Source organism: Gopherus evgoodei, chromosome 9 (assembly GCF_007399415.2).
Source record: "Gopherus evgoodei ecotype Sinaloan lineage chromosome 9, rGopEvg1_v1.p, whole genome shotgun sequence".
Lineage (NCBI taxonomy): Eukaryota > Metazoa > Chordata > Testudines > Testudinidae > Gopherus > Gopherus evgoodei.
This window is the reverse complement of record NC_044330.1, coordinates 43,990,303-44,005,443: the sequence shown is the minus strand read 5'-3', so window position 1 is coordinate 44,005,443 and position 15,141 is coordinate 43,990,303. Positions and strand designations below refer to the sequence as shown.

General features: G+C 44.5%; 1 protein-coding gene across 3 annotated transcripts in view; it reads right to left on the bottom strand.

Moving 5' to 3' along the window:
* The window catches only part of ITM2C (integral membrane protein 2C), a 57,556-nt gene extending 45,248 nt beyond the window's left edge, over positions 1-12,308 (bottom strand). Inside the window, exon 1 of one of the 3 annotated variants that reach the window (XM_030576023.1) lies at positions 11,885-12,308. In XM_030576023.1, coding sequence (XP_030431883.1) covers positions 11,885-11,986 — 102 coding nt within the window. In that variant the 5' untranslated portion in view covers positions 11,987-12,308. The remainder of the gene's footprint in view (positions 1-11,884) is intronic. The other 2 variants (XM_030576022.1, XM_030576021.1) reach the window with 2 other exon arrangements.
* Between the last annotated feature and the right edge of the window lie 2,833 nt (positions 12,309-15,141).

The window sequence follows — 15,141 nt, the reverse complement described above, 5'->3', positions numbered from 1 at the left end:
AGCCTCTATATGAGATGGGTGGAGGATAACTAATGCTACATCCATTTTTTTAAAAGGTTCCAGAGGCAATTACAGCCTGGTAAACCTCACTTCACGACCAGAAAAACTCGCTAAAACTATAATAAAGAACAGAATTATCAGACACGAAGATGAACGCGATCTGTTGTGGAACATTTCCAATATGGCTTTTGTAAAGGGAAATCATGCTTCTTCAATCTATTAGAATTCTCTCAGGGGGTCAAACAAATACGGACAAGGGTGATCCAGTGGATATAGTGTACTTAGACTGTCAGAACAACTTTGACAAGGTCCCTCACCAAAGGCTCTTAAGCAAAATAAGCAGCCAAGAGATGGGGAAAAAAAAAAAAAAAGGTCCTTTAATGGACTGGTTAAAAGATAGGGGGAAAGAGTAGGATTAAACATTTTTTTACAGTGGAGAGAAGTAAACATCAGTGTTCCCCACGGATCTATACTGGTACCTGTGCTGTTCAACATATTCATAAATGATCTGGAAAAGGGGGTAAACAGTGAGGTAGCAAAGTCAGCAGATGATACCAAATTACCCAAGGCAGTTAAGTCCAAAGCAGATGTGAAGAGTTACAAAGGGATCTCACAATACCGAGTGACTGGCAGATGAAAACAAAACAAAACAGCAGATGAAATTCAGTGTTGATAAATGCAAAGTAATACACATGGAAAACAATCTGGGGTCTTAAGTAGCTGGGATCTTGGGAGTCACTGTGGATAGTTCTTTGCAAACATCCACTCAATGTGCAGCTGCAGTCAAAAATAAGTACGACAATCTTAGGAACCATTAGGAAATGGATAGGTAATAAGACAGAAAATATCATAATGCCACTATATAAATCTATGATATGCTGTTGACAGGATGGTCAGGGATGCAACCAAATGCACTGCGTGTCCCTAAACATCTGACTGCTAGAAGCTGGAACTGGATGACAGAGAATGGCTCACTGGAAAATCGCCCTGCTCTGTTCATTTCCTCTGATGCATCTTGCACCAGCCACTGTCAGAAGACAGGATACTGAGCTAAATGGACCATTGGTCTGACCCAGTATGAACATTCTTATGTTCTTATGAAATACTGTCTTCAGACAGACTGGCAGAGAGCTTACTGCATCTCAAAAGAAATGTCTCAAACTTTAAAAAAAAAAAAAAAAATCACTCAAGCGCCCTGGGAGGCAGGGGGGAGGCAGCTGGATCACTATGTTCCACATAGAAATAAGCTTACTGCCTCTTTCTCACATTCTTTCCGCTCATGCTTATTAAAATGACTATCCCTTTTTGAGACACTCAGCTAGATTCCCATGCTTTGGCACAACGCTTATTGTATTACCAACTTCTCAAGGGGAAAGGTACAGTGAGGAAGGGAAGTAAATGAAAGATCCATTTTCATGCTAGAAATACACCTATTTGCAATTTTGTATTGACTTGGAATCCTGTTCAATTTTTAAAACATGTACTCAGCTTGAGGGTTCACTTTTAAGAAACCAAAATTCACAAGCTCAGAAAGCCTCCAACACCTCAGCCTACATATCATTTGCTGAAAGAGATTCCCACATTTCTAACCCCAGTATTATTTAGCACTTCTGTTAGAAATAGCTATTTTACCAACTTTTTTCTCCTCCAGTTTTAGAAGCAGCCTATATTATCCTTGCTTAGAATATCCAGCAATAATGTCTAAAATCCAATTAAGATACTATCATTCCAGACGAGTGGATCCCGCAGGAAATAGTTGCCATTTCTCAAACAATGCCTTCCCAATCCTCCCACCTCTGCCCCCTGACCACTCAGTCTGAGCGGGTGGCATTGCAACCTGGCATACAGGGTCAAAGCGCTGCTCAGGTTTGGCCTGGCCACCCCTCTGCCATGATGGTGTGGCAGACAGGCCAAATTTGAGTGAGTGCGATTGTGACCTGGCATATGAGGTCAGAGCGTTAAGATCTGACTTGGCTGAACCTGCACCATGACAGGTGGGTGCCAGGCCAAATTTGAGTGAAGGGGTGGAGGAACCGGGGGAAGGCAATTTCTGCAGTGCACAGGGCCCCCAAATTCTTCAACCCAGCACTGCTGTTCCACAAGCCATCCTGCATAGAAGTCACACACCAGAGCCCTACTCTCACTATATGAGGCCTAGAACCATACTAGCAAAATGACTTTGGCTAAACGCTGTGTAACTGCTAGTTTAGACCTGGTGTTGAGCAGCTTTTACAAGCAGGCAAAGCACAGTCCATTCCCATGTAGCCATCTAGGTTATCTTGTGCCACAGAAAATGCTGTATTAATTTAGATGGAAAATATAACCTAAAGGTGTTAACATAACCCAGTTATTATTGAACATTAAAACAGTATTAAACAAGGTCTAGCGCTTGGTATGCAGAGACCTCAGCCTGTGTAGTACCATGGCAAACACACCATTAAAATTCCTGTTAACCTTTTATTAAAGATACAGAAAAGGAAAACCAGTTAAAGCATTTGAAATGTAAAGCATTAAGCAAGGCATGCATTTTAACATTTCTTGTTCCCTTTCCCTTCAGCTGCAGAGCATTTCAGAAGGAAAACAAACCCTTGTTTGACAGTCTCTTAGATGTCATTAAAGATGGTAATAACTAGGTAAGCAAAGAAATCAGTTGAGATGGACTACAGCTGCTGCTGTTAAAAATCCAATCCTGTTTTATCTCTGAGTAATTATGAGTCAGCTGGAGCCAGTAAGGGTGGCAAAGTCATCTGGATCCCTCTCTCTACCCTGGTCTCATCAAGATACCTGTCAGGATCAGGCTGAAAAGGCTCAGGGTTGCAGGAGATGGGGGGGGGGGGGGGGAGGAATGGCATGTATGATGGTGAAGCTTGCTCCAGTAGCCTCTGTCTGTTCTTTCATTCTGGGTTTTTTTCTTTTTGTTTTTCTCACAAAATCTCTTCCTTTTAAGAAGCCACAAAGGGAGTGATGGGTGGAACAATCTATCTCCTCATTATTCTGTCCATTAGTTAGGGCTAATTCTGACATACCAATTTTGCCTCATTAATTTACAGCTCCACATCTGTTTTTAACAAGCATAATTTCAACAATCCTTGAATCATATCAACTTGGCCTTTTTGTTTTGACTAATACAGTTATTTTATCTCCCTTTTGTACCTTTTCTCATTGACATCTGTTATTTAGGTTGTTGAAACATCTTAAGAATTTTTACAGAACAGCTGAGTTCAGGTAAACTCATAGTCGCAATTTGTACAACATACCCTAGCACTTAATGTCACCTGCACCAGAATCACATTGACAAGCACTTCTGCCAATGTGGCTTGGACACTGCTCTTTTGAGTCTTCATTGTAGGCTTATACGAAAGGAGAAACCTCTTCCTGACATAGAAATAACTTCTATAATAACTGGAGAGGTCAAGAGAAGTGCAGATTGAGAAAAGCTATTATGTTTAAACATATCTTTGCCACCTCTACTTTAAACACAGATCGCCACAAAAACAAGGGATGTTGGCTACATGTGGTAGGAATCACAGCCCCTTGGGACACAATGCCCCTGCACATCACATATGAACATAAGAACGGCCGTATCGGGTCAGACCAAAGGTCCATCTAGTCCAGTATCTGTCTCCCGACAGTGGCCAATGCCAGGTGCCCAGAGGGAGGGGACCTAATGATCAAGTGATCTCTCTCCTGCATCCATCTCCATCCTCTGACAAACAGAGGCTAGGGACACCATTCCTTACCCATCCTGGCTAATAGCCATTTATGGACTTAACCACCATGAATTTATCCAGTTCTCTTTTAAATGCTGTTATAGTCCCAGCCTTCACAACCTCCTCAGGTAAGGAGTTCCACAAGTTGACTGTGTGCTGCATGAAGAACTTCCTTTTGTTTGTTTTATACCTGCTGCCTATTAATTTCATTTGGTGACCCCTAGTTCTTGTATTATGGGAATAAGTAAATAACTTTTCCTTATCCACTTTCTCCACATATGAAACTCAGTCACCCTCAGAGCAGCAACTTTATAAACCTCAGATGAACCTCTAATCTGAGAGAGACAGTCATTGGTAAGTTCAGGGGAAGAGCCGGATTCAACTCTCCCTGTCTGGAGCATGAGGGAAAAAACAAAAAGGAGAAGAAACCAGAGTGGATGTGGTGGCTTGATGTTCAGTCCCTGCAATAGGAGACAATGCTCACCTCATGCTGTGGCACAGAGGACCTAACCTTCTGCATTTCAAAGTGACCTTTTGCTTTTTATTGGGAAATTTGATTATGGCAGTCACTGAAGTAGGGGAGGGTCATTATTGTGGGAGTGATGAAATACAGTGCACCCAGGAAGAAAATCCCCAAGGCCCCATAATTGCCAGAAAAGAAATTTAGGCCTTTTTACACTGTTAACTCCTTTAGAGCCAGGTAACTCATGCTCACAGTAAGTACTCGCAGTTACCCCAACAGCCAGACCTATTCTTCTTGTGCTGGTTGTAATCATCATCAGAGCTGTTACAGTGGATGCTAGCAACTCTACAGGGAGAAAATCAGGATGCCACAAAATGAAGGTCCATCTGATATGAGGGAGGCCACACAAAAAGAAGCAAGGATTCAGGCTCCATCAAGGGGTACAGGATGATCACAGGGCAGCAGACATGGCCACTCAATAAGCACTTTCAGCATTACACAGTGATGAACAGAATAGTCATGACTCAAAGCCCACTGAAGAGAACAGAAAGATTCCCATTGATTTCAGTGGACTTTGGACCAGGTTCAAGATGAAAAGCATGAATACTAATTCAATATTTTAGGTCCCAATCCTGCTCCGACTAAATCAATGGCAAAATTTCCATTTCATTTCAATAGGAAAGGGATGAGGCTGCTAGCTCTTCCAATGCTGGATAATTCCCTACACCCACACCAAGTTAACACATTGCCCATTTTGTGACAGGAAGATTTTTTTTTTTAAACATTTAAAAATTTCCCCTTCCTTAATTTCATCCAATTACTTCCAGCTGTATCCCCCTCTGACATCCCCAGGTCCCTCAGTCCATGCTAAGTATTTCTGCTCCCTCTCTGTGTTTATAAATATTTGAAAGGTGTTGGTGAATATCTCACAGATTTAATCATTATTTAACAATGCTCTTCAACCTTTCATCTTAAATCAATCCCTCAAGCCCCTGATCATTTTATGACTCCTTTCTGCATTCCCTTCAACTGGCATCTGTCTCCCTGGGAAATTAAAAGTCCACAGCTGAAAACAGTATTCCAAGTGCAGTCTTACCAGAGCCATACTAAGCACTATTGCAGTCCTGTTTGCTGACACCCAACACTACATTTGCTGGAAGTGGCATTTTGCTTCACACTCAGCAGAGTGGGGAGCTCAGTCATAGTTTCTGACCTGAACTGCAACCAGGCAAAAAGAGGGCTGGAAATTAGGAATACCTTCTTCCAATAGGGTTACCAGGTGTCTGGTTTCCGACTGGAACACCCAGTCGAAAAAGGACCCTGGTGGCTCCGATCAGCACCACTAACTGGGCTGTTAAAAGTCTGGTCGGTGGCACAGCAGGATTACATTAGGCTCCCTACCTGCTGTGGCTCCATGCAGGTCCTAGAAGCAGCAGCATGTCCCCCCTCTGGCTCCTACATGTGGGGGCAACCAGGGGGCTCCATGCACTACCCTCTGCCCCAAGTGCCGGCTGAAGTTCCCATTGGCTGTTATTCCCAGCCAATGGGAACTGCAGGGGCAGCTCCTGCAAATGTGGCAGCACACAGAGCCACCTGGCCATGCCTCTGCATAGGAGCAGGAGGGGGGACATGCCGCAGCTTCCAGGAGCTGCCTGAGGTAAGAGCCGCCCAGAGCCTGCATCTCTTACCCCCTCCTACATCCCAAACCCCTGCCCCAGCCCTGATCCCCCACCCACAAACCCCTCGACCTGTGCCCGGTGCCCCCTCCTGCACCCCCAACCCCACCTCAGAGCTCACGCCCTCAGCCCTCACTTCTGGCACCCCGACCTCCTGCCCCTGCAACCTCCTGCAATAGCCCTGATCGCCCTCCCACCCTCCGAACCCCTCAATCCCAGCCTGGAGCCCCTCCTACACCCCAAACCACTCATCCCCAGCCCAACCCCAAAGCCTCAGCCCAGAGTCCCCTCCCATATACCAACCCCCCTTGGCTCCAGCCCAGAGCCCCCTCCCACACCCACACCCAGAGCCAGAGCCCTTATCCACTCCTGCACCCCAACCCCCTGAGCCAGCCCAGTGAAAATGAGCAAGTGAGGGAGGGTGGAGAGAGCAAAGGAGGGAGGGAGCGATTGGGGGAGGGGACAGGGCAAGGGTGTTCATTTTTGTGAGAGTCAAAAGTTGACAACCCTATCTTCCAAACCCCCTTATCCCACTTTCCTATAAGAGATTTTTAAGAAACCCCTTACTCCAGATCTTGCACCATCCTTGTAGGATAGTTACCCATTACTACTGGGGTGGAGAGCTGAGGCCATCACAGGTTAGGTCTGTTAATCTTGAGTGCCTTTTTAAAGGCTGTCTAAACAAACAGATTCATAGATTCATAGACTCTAGGACTGGAAGGGACCTCGAGAGGTCATCGAGTCCAGTCCCCTGCCCTCATGGCAGGACCAAATACTGTCTAGACCATCCCTGATAGACATTTATCTAACCTACTCTTAAATATCTCCAGAGATGGAGATTCCACAACCTCCCTAGGCAATTTATTCCAGTGTTTAACTACCCTGACAGTTAGAAACTTTTTCCTCATGTCCAACCTAGATCTCCCTTGCTGCAGTTTAAGCCCATTGCTTCTTGTTCTATCATTAGAGGCTAAGGTGAACAAGTTTTCTCCCTCCTCCTGACGACACCCTTTTAGATACCTGAAAACTGCTATCATGTCCCCTCTCAGTCTTCTCTTTTCCAAACTAAACAAACCCAATTCTTTCAGCCTTCCTTCGTAGGTCATGTTCTCAAGACCTTTAATCATTCTTGTTGCTCTTCTCTGGACCCTCTCCAATTTCTCCACATCTTTCTTGAAATGCGGTGCCCAGAACTGGACACAATACTCCAGCTGAGGCCTAACCAGCGCAGAGTAAAGCGGAAGAATGACTTCTCGTGTCTTGTTTAAATCTTTTGACTTTACCTGTGTGTCATGATCATCCACAAATAAAAGACAATAAGCTGTTTTGTCATCAGTGTATTTGAAAATATCTGCATATATAACTGTACTTTTCCATTTAAATCAAAACAAGCCTGATTAAAACTTATACTGAAAGCAGTTAAGTATGTTGAAATATATTTTAATAAAAGATAATACAAGTCATTCTGCTGACTACATAACCCCAAAGACTATTGAATCCACACTCAGCAAGGCTGTTAAGAGTCTTCCAGGTTGTGTTAATGACAAGTAGATTGCTTTCACTACGAAATATTCAAATATTGTGATTGCCTCAAAATTATGTAGACTTTCTGATTGAGTTTGAATTACAGTGTCTCTCCAAATGAAACCAATCACCTCAACTGTGCAGCATTGTACTTCCCTGCTGCATCACTTGGGCTTGCTGTCAGACTCCTCTTTTATGAACTTTTTATAATTAGGGGTCTCCCGAATTCATAGCCGTGAAAATTGCATCACAAACTATGAAATCTAGTCTCCCCAAGGAAATCTAGTATACAGCCACCCAGATCTGAAGACAGAGTGGACAGTGGTGGCTACTGTCCCAGCGCCCAGCTCTGAAGGCAGCACCACCAAAAGCAGCAGTGCAGAAGAAAGGGTAGCAATACCACGGCCCCCCTACTCCTTCCCCTATTGAATGAGAAACCCCACTGAGTAAGTAAAAGTTGTTCTGTTATACAAAAGGGAAATATGTCTCCCTTTTGGTCCAGTTAGCATGAGTTACACACACACACAAGATAATATCAATAAATATCTAATCCTTTAAAGTGTGGTTCTAGTCTGGAAAGTGACATCATAAAAATACCACTCTCTCACACGCTCCCTATGTGCATTCATTGTCACTGACTTGGTGCTGCTAACTTTCAATTTGATCAGAAATCTTGCAATATTTGGCGTTTTTCTTAAAGCCCCAACTGCTGGACTCCAGAGACTACCTAAGAGTCCCAGCTTTCATTTTTAAAAACGGTATATTTTTGGGGGGCTGGAGGACAAAAATAAAGCTTGAAAACAAGACCCAAGTGCATCCTAAAGACTCAGAAACCAAAAGGCAAAGAAGAATGACCCAACATTCGTTTGTGTTTTAAATCTCATGATCTAAGCCAACCTCATGATTTTTGAATGCTTGGCGTTGGTAACACTGCTGAGTGAAGTAAGCTTTTGCTACTTTTTAACTCCTATTTTCAAAAGACCAGAAGAAGGGAAGATGACTCATGCAACATCAGCAAAATTATTAACTAAGTTCCAGTTGTAGAAATCTTTATTGCAAATGACATGCGAGCCAAAAGAAACCCGCATGATTTTCCAATTCTGGTGGAGTTTTCAGTGGTGAAAGTTGAAGGGAGAAGGAGAAAGAAAAATAACCCTGAGCAAATTGGATCTGAAAATCAGGGAGAGACCATAAATGGTGATACTTTATATTAAGGTTCCATTTATAAATAGCTTATAAAGGGTTAATGATTAATAGATGTTTTAAGCCTGTTACACAGATGCTAGCAATACGTTTTATGTACAGTCATAAGCATATCAGTAGGGGGTGTTAGAGAAGATCACAGTTTTGATCAACCTATTGACCTGCTGGACTCTAACAATTAAACAATTTATTAAACCACCTATTATTAATCCTTTATAAATGGAACCTTCATAGAGAATTGCACGATCTCGTTCTGGCAGACACTTCCCAGAGCCAGAATGCACTTCAGAACAACTAGCTTGGTATCAACAACATAGATACATCACAATTTTTCTCAACACGGTGGGATATCAGGATGTAATAAATAATCAAACTTTGCACACACTTTCAGGGACTTGTGAAGGGATGTAAAATGTTGTTTAAATGCCACCATCTGTTTCACAAGCATTTTAAATCATATAGTGTTGTCAGTTAAGCTGGCCCTGATCCTGTAAGTTGTTCAGTTCAGGTAGATGCTCCACATGCACACCTGCATGGACCTTCATTAACTTCAAATGGGGGTCCATCTCCAAAGAACACCTTGCAGGAGGAGCTCGTTAACAGTTCATGTGATTTGAGGAGTAGTTAGATTAATATCAATTTGTGACAATATTGATCTCTTCATCTAGGAATAGTTCTTCATTCTGATTGAGAGGTACCATATACACAGCCACTAGCATGCAATACGCACTGCCAATTACCGTATTACAGCATTCCTTGGTAGGGACACATCAGCATCAATTAGATCCCATGATCTCAAGAACAACCTAGTACTCCCAGGAGGTAATAATACACCCAAAACACCTCTGTGCCTGGCAGGATCCCAATTTCCACAGGGCTCCCCTCTCCCCGCTTAGCAGATACCTCCTTTTGTGTCCCTTCCACTAGTCATCTCTGTGCAAGAACTTTCCTTTCTCAATCATCCATTACCGAAAGTAAATCAAAGTAAATTCAAGTTGTGAACATCAACTCCTATCTTGGAAAAAGTGAATAATCTGAGCACAACTGTGCCATGCTCTTAGTTACACTTTATCACCACTTCCTTCCCCTGGTTCCTAATCTTTCCAAGATCCCGGAATTTCCTCAAGACCTCAGATGTTCATTTCTCCCACTCTCTTCTCCACGCTAATGATGAACTTCAGGCAAAAGACATTTTTCATTTGATCATCATCCTGGAACAATTAGCCCCAGATCACCTCCACCCAAGTGAATGCCCAGGGCCAAAAGGCATTTTTTGCCGCAATATTTGTATTTATTGGTCCCATCTTGTATCTTTATTGCCCAAGCAGGACCACTCCCTACAATAGTATGCCCAGCTGCCTCTCAATATGCCCATTTCTCACCCTAGGACAAATCATTGTCTACAGTGCCATACAGCTTTGTTCTTTTATGGTGTCTGCTCATGCAAGAAAATCACAAGCAGTAGCTATGCTGAGCCCTTCCACTCCCCTCCCCCACACCCCTGCAAAAAAAAGCTTACAGAGAATTCACATCAGGTCTAACTTGGTGTGGGCAGGGAGGTGAAAAATGAGTATAATTAATATTAAAAGCTGCCCAATGCTTCTGTTTTTCCTTTGCTACCATCAAGCAAAAATCGGATGTCTCCCCCTCTAACAACCCAGCTTGTCCCTGATTGAGCCTACAATTATAATCTTGTACCTATGTCATCACAATCTGTTGCCATGGAACTGGCTGATGTCACATAATGCTGAATTTGTGACTTCGGGAACAGGTAGAAAAGAATAGGCCCTTGTTTCAATGGGTAGCCCTTTAACAGCAAACATAAGTGAGGCCAGCTATGGGGGTGGGGGGAACACGTCAGGTAAATGAGTCCAGATGTCCCAGTAACAAGTCAACAGTGTGCCAAGATCTGCTGATGTCTTTTTAATTCCAAGTCGATCTACCGTCCAGACAAAGGAGGCTGCAGTTCACAAGAGTCAAGGACAGTTTCCTAAATAACAGGGACAAAGACGTGCCCACTCAGGGACTCAGCAGGCTATCTGGACATGGGTTTGGGGTGGCTGAAGGAAGAAGTGATCTCCCCATACAGACTCAGCTATACAGAAACAAACTAACAGAAAAATACCAAATGGTAAACAGGGCTCTGCATGCTCAAATCTGGCTGTGTTATTTATGTTCCATGCAGGCTTTGGAGGGAAATGACAGCCATTCCTTCTAGGCAGGAGGGAAAACGTGCAAGCGAAAGATCGCAGAGCAGAGGAGTGGAGTGATATCGAGGAAGCAAAAGCAGGCACCAGAGCCATCACGAACAACATTTCTTGGTTCCCCCACACCACCACTGCACTACTGCCCAGGGGATGGAAGAGGGAAACTGCCTTCACAAGCAGGATTTCACTTTTAAAACCTCTGTAGCAAAATAAGAGGTTTACAAACCAGAGCAGGAGGCAGTGCACATTTTTTACCCAGTCAGCACGCGCTGTGTCCCAGCTCGCTGCTCTTTTCTCTCCAGCTCTGGGGCCTAAAATGATCCCAAAGGCCCCATGGCCACCCAGACTAGCAATGCACAATGGGAGGGGAGTGAGGGGGAGATGCTCAGGGCTCCCCAGACTCACAATACACAGAGGAAGCAAGCACAGATACATTCGGTAAAGCCGCCCCCCCACCAAAATAAAAACAAACACAGGACTCAGAGTGGGTTGGGAACCGGGTAGGGGATAGGATAACATATCTGGACACCTACATACACCCAGCTCATGGCAGGGGACAGTAGGGGGGGCTGTCTGCCTGGAGCCCCCAGCCCCACGCTCACCGGGCATGGGGGGGGTCAGTAGTGTGGGGGCGGTGCCATGTCTGGAGCCCCCAGACCCAGGTTCACCTGGCATGGGGGGGGGCGTCAGTAGTGCGGGGGCGCTGCCATGTCTGGAGCCCCCAGCCCCAGGCTCACCCGGCATGGGGGGGCGTCAGTAGTGCGGGGGCGCTGCCATGTCTGGAGCCCCCAGACCCAGGCTCACCCGGCATGGGGGGGCGTCAGTAGTGCGGTGGCGCTGCCATGTCTGGAGCCCCCAGCCCCAGGCTCACCCGGCATGGGGGGGCGTCAGTAGTGCGGGGGCGCTGCCATGTCTGGAGCCCCCAGCCCCAGGCTCACCGGGCGTAGGGGGAGCCCCACAACCCAAGGCACAGGCCGCCCGCAGAGCGGCCACTCTGCCTCCCCTGGCACCGCGGCGGCTGGAGGCGCGCTGCACCCTGCTGCTCCCCCGCCCCGGGGCGGAGAACAGGGGGCGCCCGCTGGAGCCCGCGCCCCGACTCACCCCACACGGAGGCAGGAGAATTTCCGAATTGACCCCATCGCCCTCCGCCGCCTTCTCCGGCTTGAGTCCGGCCGCCGGCTGCAGGAAGCTGATCTTCACCATGGCTCGGCGCTGCGCCCCGGGACAGCCCGCTCGCGCCGCCGCCGCTCACACCCAGAGCACTAGCGCAGGCGCCGCAAGTCAGGCCCTGCAAGAGTTAATGGCCGCTCCGTGCTCCCCCTTCCGGGCACCCGCGCCAGGTTGTGAAACTGGCCTCTCTGGGTGGAAACGGCGCCCCTGGGTTTCTAGCTGCGGGGGATGTGGGAGAAGAGGAGCTCTTTGCAACACACCTACAGCGTTTCCCAACGCGCTGGGTTTGCGGGGCGCCTTTTGCGCTGCAGAAGCACATACATGAAAAAGTTACAGCGTCTGCAACAGCTTGGCCAGGAACGCTTTAACCCCCTTCCTCCTTTTGCCCTTTTCTTCCCTCCTATTAACCCAGTCTCCCCCTTTCTGCATACAAATGACAAAGATTTGGGTCAGTTACGTGGATAAAGTATTTCCTCCATCATGGCTAGAATCATACTTGCCATGAATTAGTCCTAATACAACAGACAACAGTAGAAGCTGGGATTTGTTTTCTCACTTCAGCATTCCAGTTTTAAAACAAAAATTCTCATGCATTTCTTAAATGTATTTGGAAAGCATCCACCACTGACCATACCCTGATGCCTTTCTTCGGGTTTAGTAATGCTATGCCCCAAGAGTAGTTTATTAACTCCAATGAGACCACTGATAGAGCAAGGTACTAGTCAATGTAAGAATATAAAATCTAACCCTAAATGTTAAAATAGTGTAGCATCTGGCTTAAACTGGCAAACCCAACAGCTGAAAGTTAAGGCTGGAATTCATACTTGATTACCTCCATTGTTTAGGAATTGCAGAGACTTTTGTATACCAGACATGGTACATTAACAATAAATAATAAAACGTGGCACTTCTATGACAAAACATCCTAGATTCAAGAGAAAGGATGGGGGAGGACACAAACTATGCCTAACTTTGCTTTTCTCCATGTAAAAGACAACGCTAGTTGTTCATGGTTTTATGCATTTAATTTACTCTCTTTTCAGGCTTGTAAGTTTAAGAAAAATGTTTCTCATGGAGGCATTGTGATCTATGGTATAAATATGCATTAAATAACTGAAAGGTATATACAGACCCGATTCTTCAGATACAGGGTGCACCCCTATACGCATTGCGCCTCATCCTTGTTCCACATAACATCATCTCCTCATGTGAATCCCCCCTAAAACAAAAAATCAGTCCTGTATTGCCTTTGATCTACAAGAAGTGAGTTAATTTACCATTAATAAATAAGTCTAATGGAACAAACATGACGTGCCCGTAGCATAAATAAGCAACCACATGATTTTGTCAGTGTGAACCTTGTCTTTTCGTATTCCATTCCCTCAGTTACACTCATTACTCGTGTCATGTCTAAAATTAGGCTCTCATCCTGCAGTCACTTCACCTGGACCTTAGGTTGCATGCTCTTCAGGACAGGGACCTCTGCCTTTGTGTGCCTAGCATGCCTTCAGGTACTGTATAAATAAATACTAACATTGTGCAGCACATATCATCCTATATTTTGGGAAAGGGGCTGATTTTACAAAACGTTTAGTAATGTGCACCACTGAAGAACATACTCAAGCTCTCAGTGTTACAAGTTAAAAATCCATCCTTACACATATAAAGATGATTACTGCACCAGCCAGCAGTCACATTTTAAATGTCAACTATCTAAGAGATTTGTTTTCTAGAACACAACCACTATTGCTTATGTATCACTTGAACCATATGCATACAGGTCTCTGCTCAGGTTTGATAAGATTAGACATCCTCAGAAGGATGATGCGGTGGTTGCCTCAGGAAAAAATATGACAATGTATTTCCCAATCCTGCGAAGACTTATGCACTGTAAGTAACCACAGGAAGTCAAGCCAGTAAAGTTAAACATGTGCATGTCTTTGAACGATCACAACCAATCATTTTTTCCTAAGGAAACCGCTCAATCAGTGTAATCAGGACGTCTCTAAGATCATAAGAACAGCCATACTAGGTCAGAGCAATGGTCCATCTATCCCAGTATCCTGTTTTCCAACATGGCTAATGCCAGGTGCTTCAGAGGGAATGAACAGAACAGGTAATCATTGAGTGATCCATCCCCTGTCATCCACTCCCAGCTTCTGGCAAATAGAGGCTAGAGACACCCAGTGCACAGGTTTGCATCCCTGACCATGAACTTATGTAGTCCTTTTTTGAACTCAGTTATAGTTTTGGCTTTCAGAACATCCCCTGGCAATGGGTTCCACAGGTTGACTGTGCATTGTGTAAAGAAGTACTTCCTTTTTTTTGTTTTAAATCTGCTGCTTGTTAATTTCATTGGGTGACCCCTGGTTCTTGTGTTTCATAAAGAAATAAGTAACACTTCCTTATCCACTTTATCCACACCATTTATAATTTTATAGACCTCTATCATATCCCCCTTTAGTAATCTCTTTTCCAAAATGAAACATCTCATTTTAAATCTCACCTCATACAGAAGCTATTCCATACCACTAATCATTTCTGTCGCCCTTCTCTGTACCTTTTCCAGTTCTCATATCTCTTGTTTGATATGGGGTGACCAAAAATGCACACTATATTGAAGGTACTCTTTGTTTTCTGTCTTTTAACCAGTTTCTGATCTAGGAGAGGACCTTCCCTCTTATCCTATGACTGCTTACTTTGCTTAAGAGCATTTGATGAGGGACCCTGTCAAAGGCTTTCTGAAAGTCTAAGTACATTACATCCATTGGATCACTCTAGTTCACATATTTGTTGACACCTTCAAAGAATTCTAATAACTTGGTGATACATGATTTCCCTTTACATAAGCCATGTTGACTTTTCCCCCAACAGATCGTGTACATCTATGTATCTGATCGTTCTGTTTTTTACTATAGTTTCAACCAATTTGCCCAGAATTGAAGTTAGGCTAATAAGGCTCTTTACAGGATCAACTCCTAAAACAACAAGTGTAGAGGGACAGGTGATTCAATCATTATTTCTGCCAATATCAAATTAACATAAATGAAAATATCTAATATTTCAACCTTTATTTAGTCAATTTTATAAATGTATTAAAGAAAGACAACTTGAAACTAATCAATTTCACCAAAATTAAGCCTTTTAGGGAAGTTAACTTGCCTGTGTCTACCCCCCACCTCCCAATT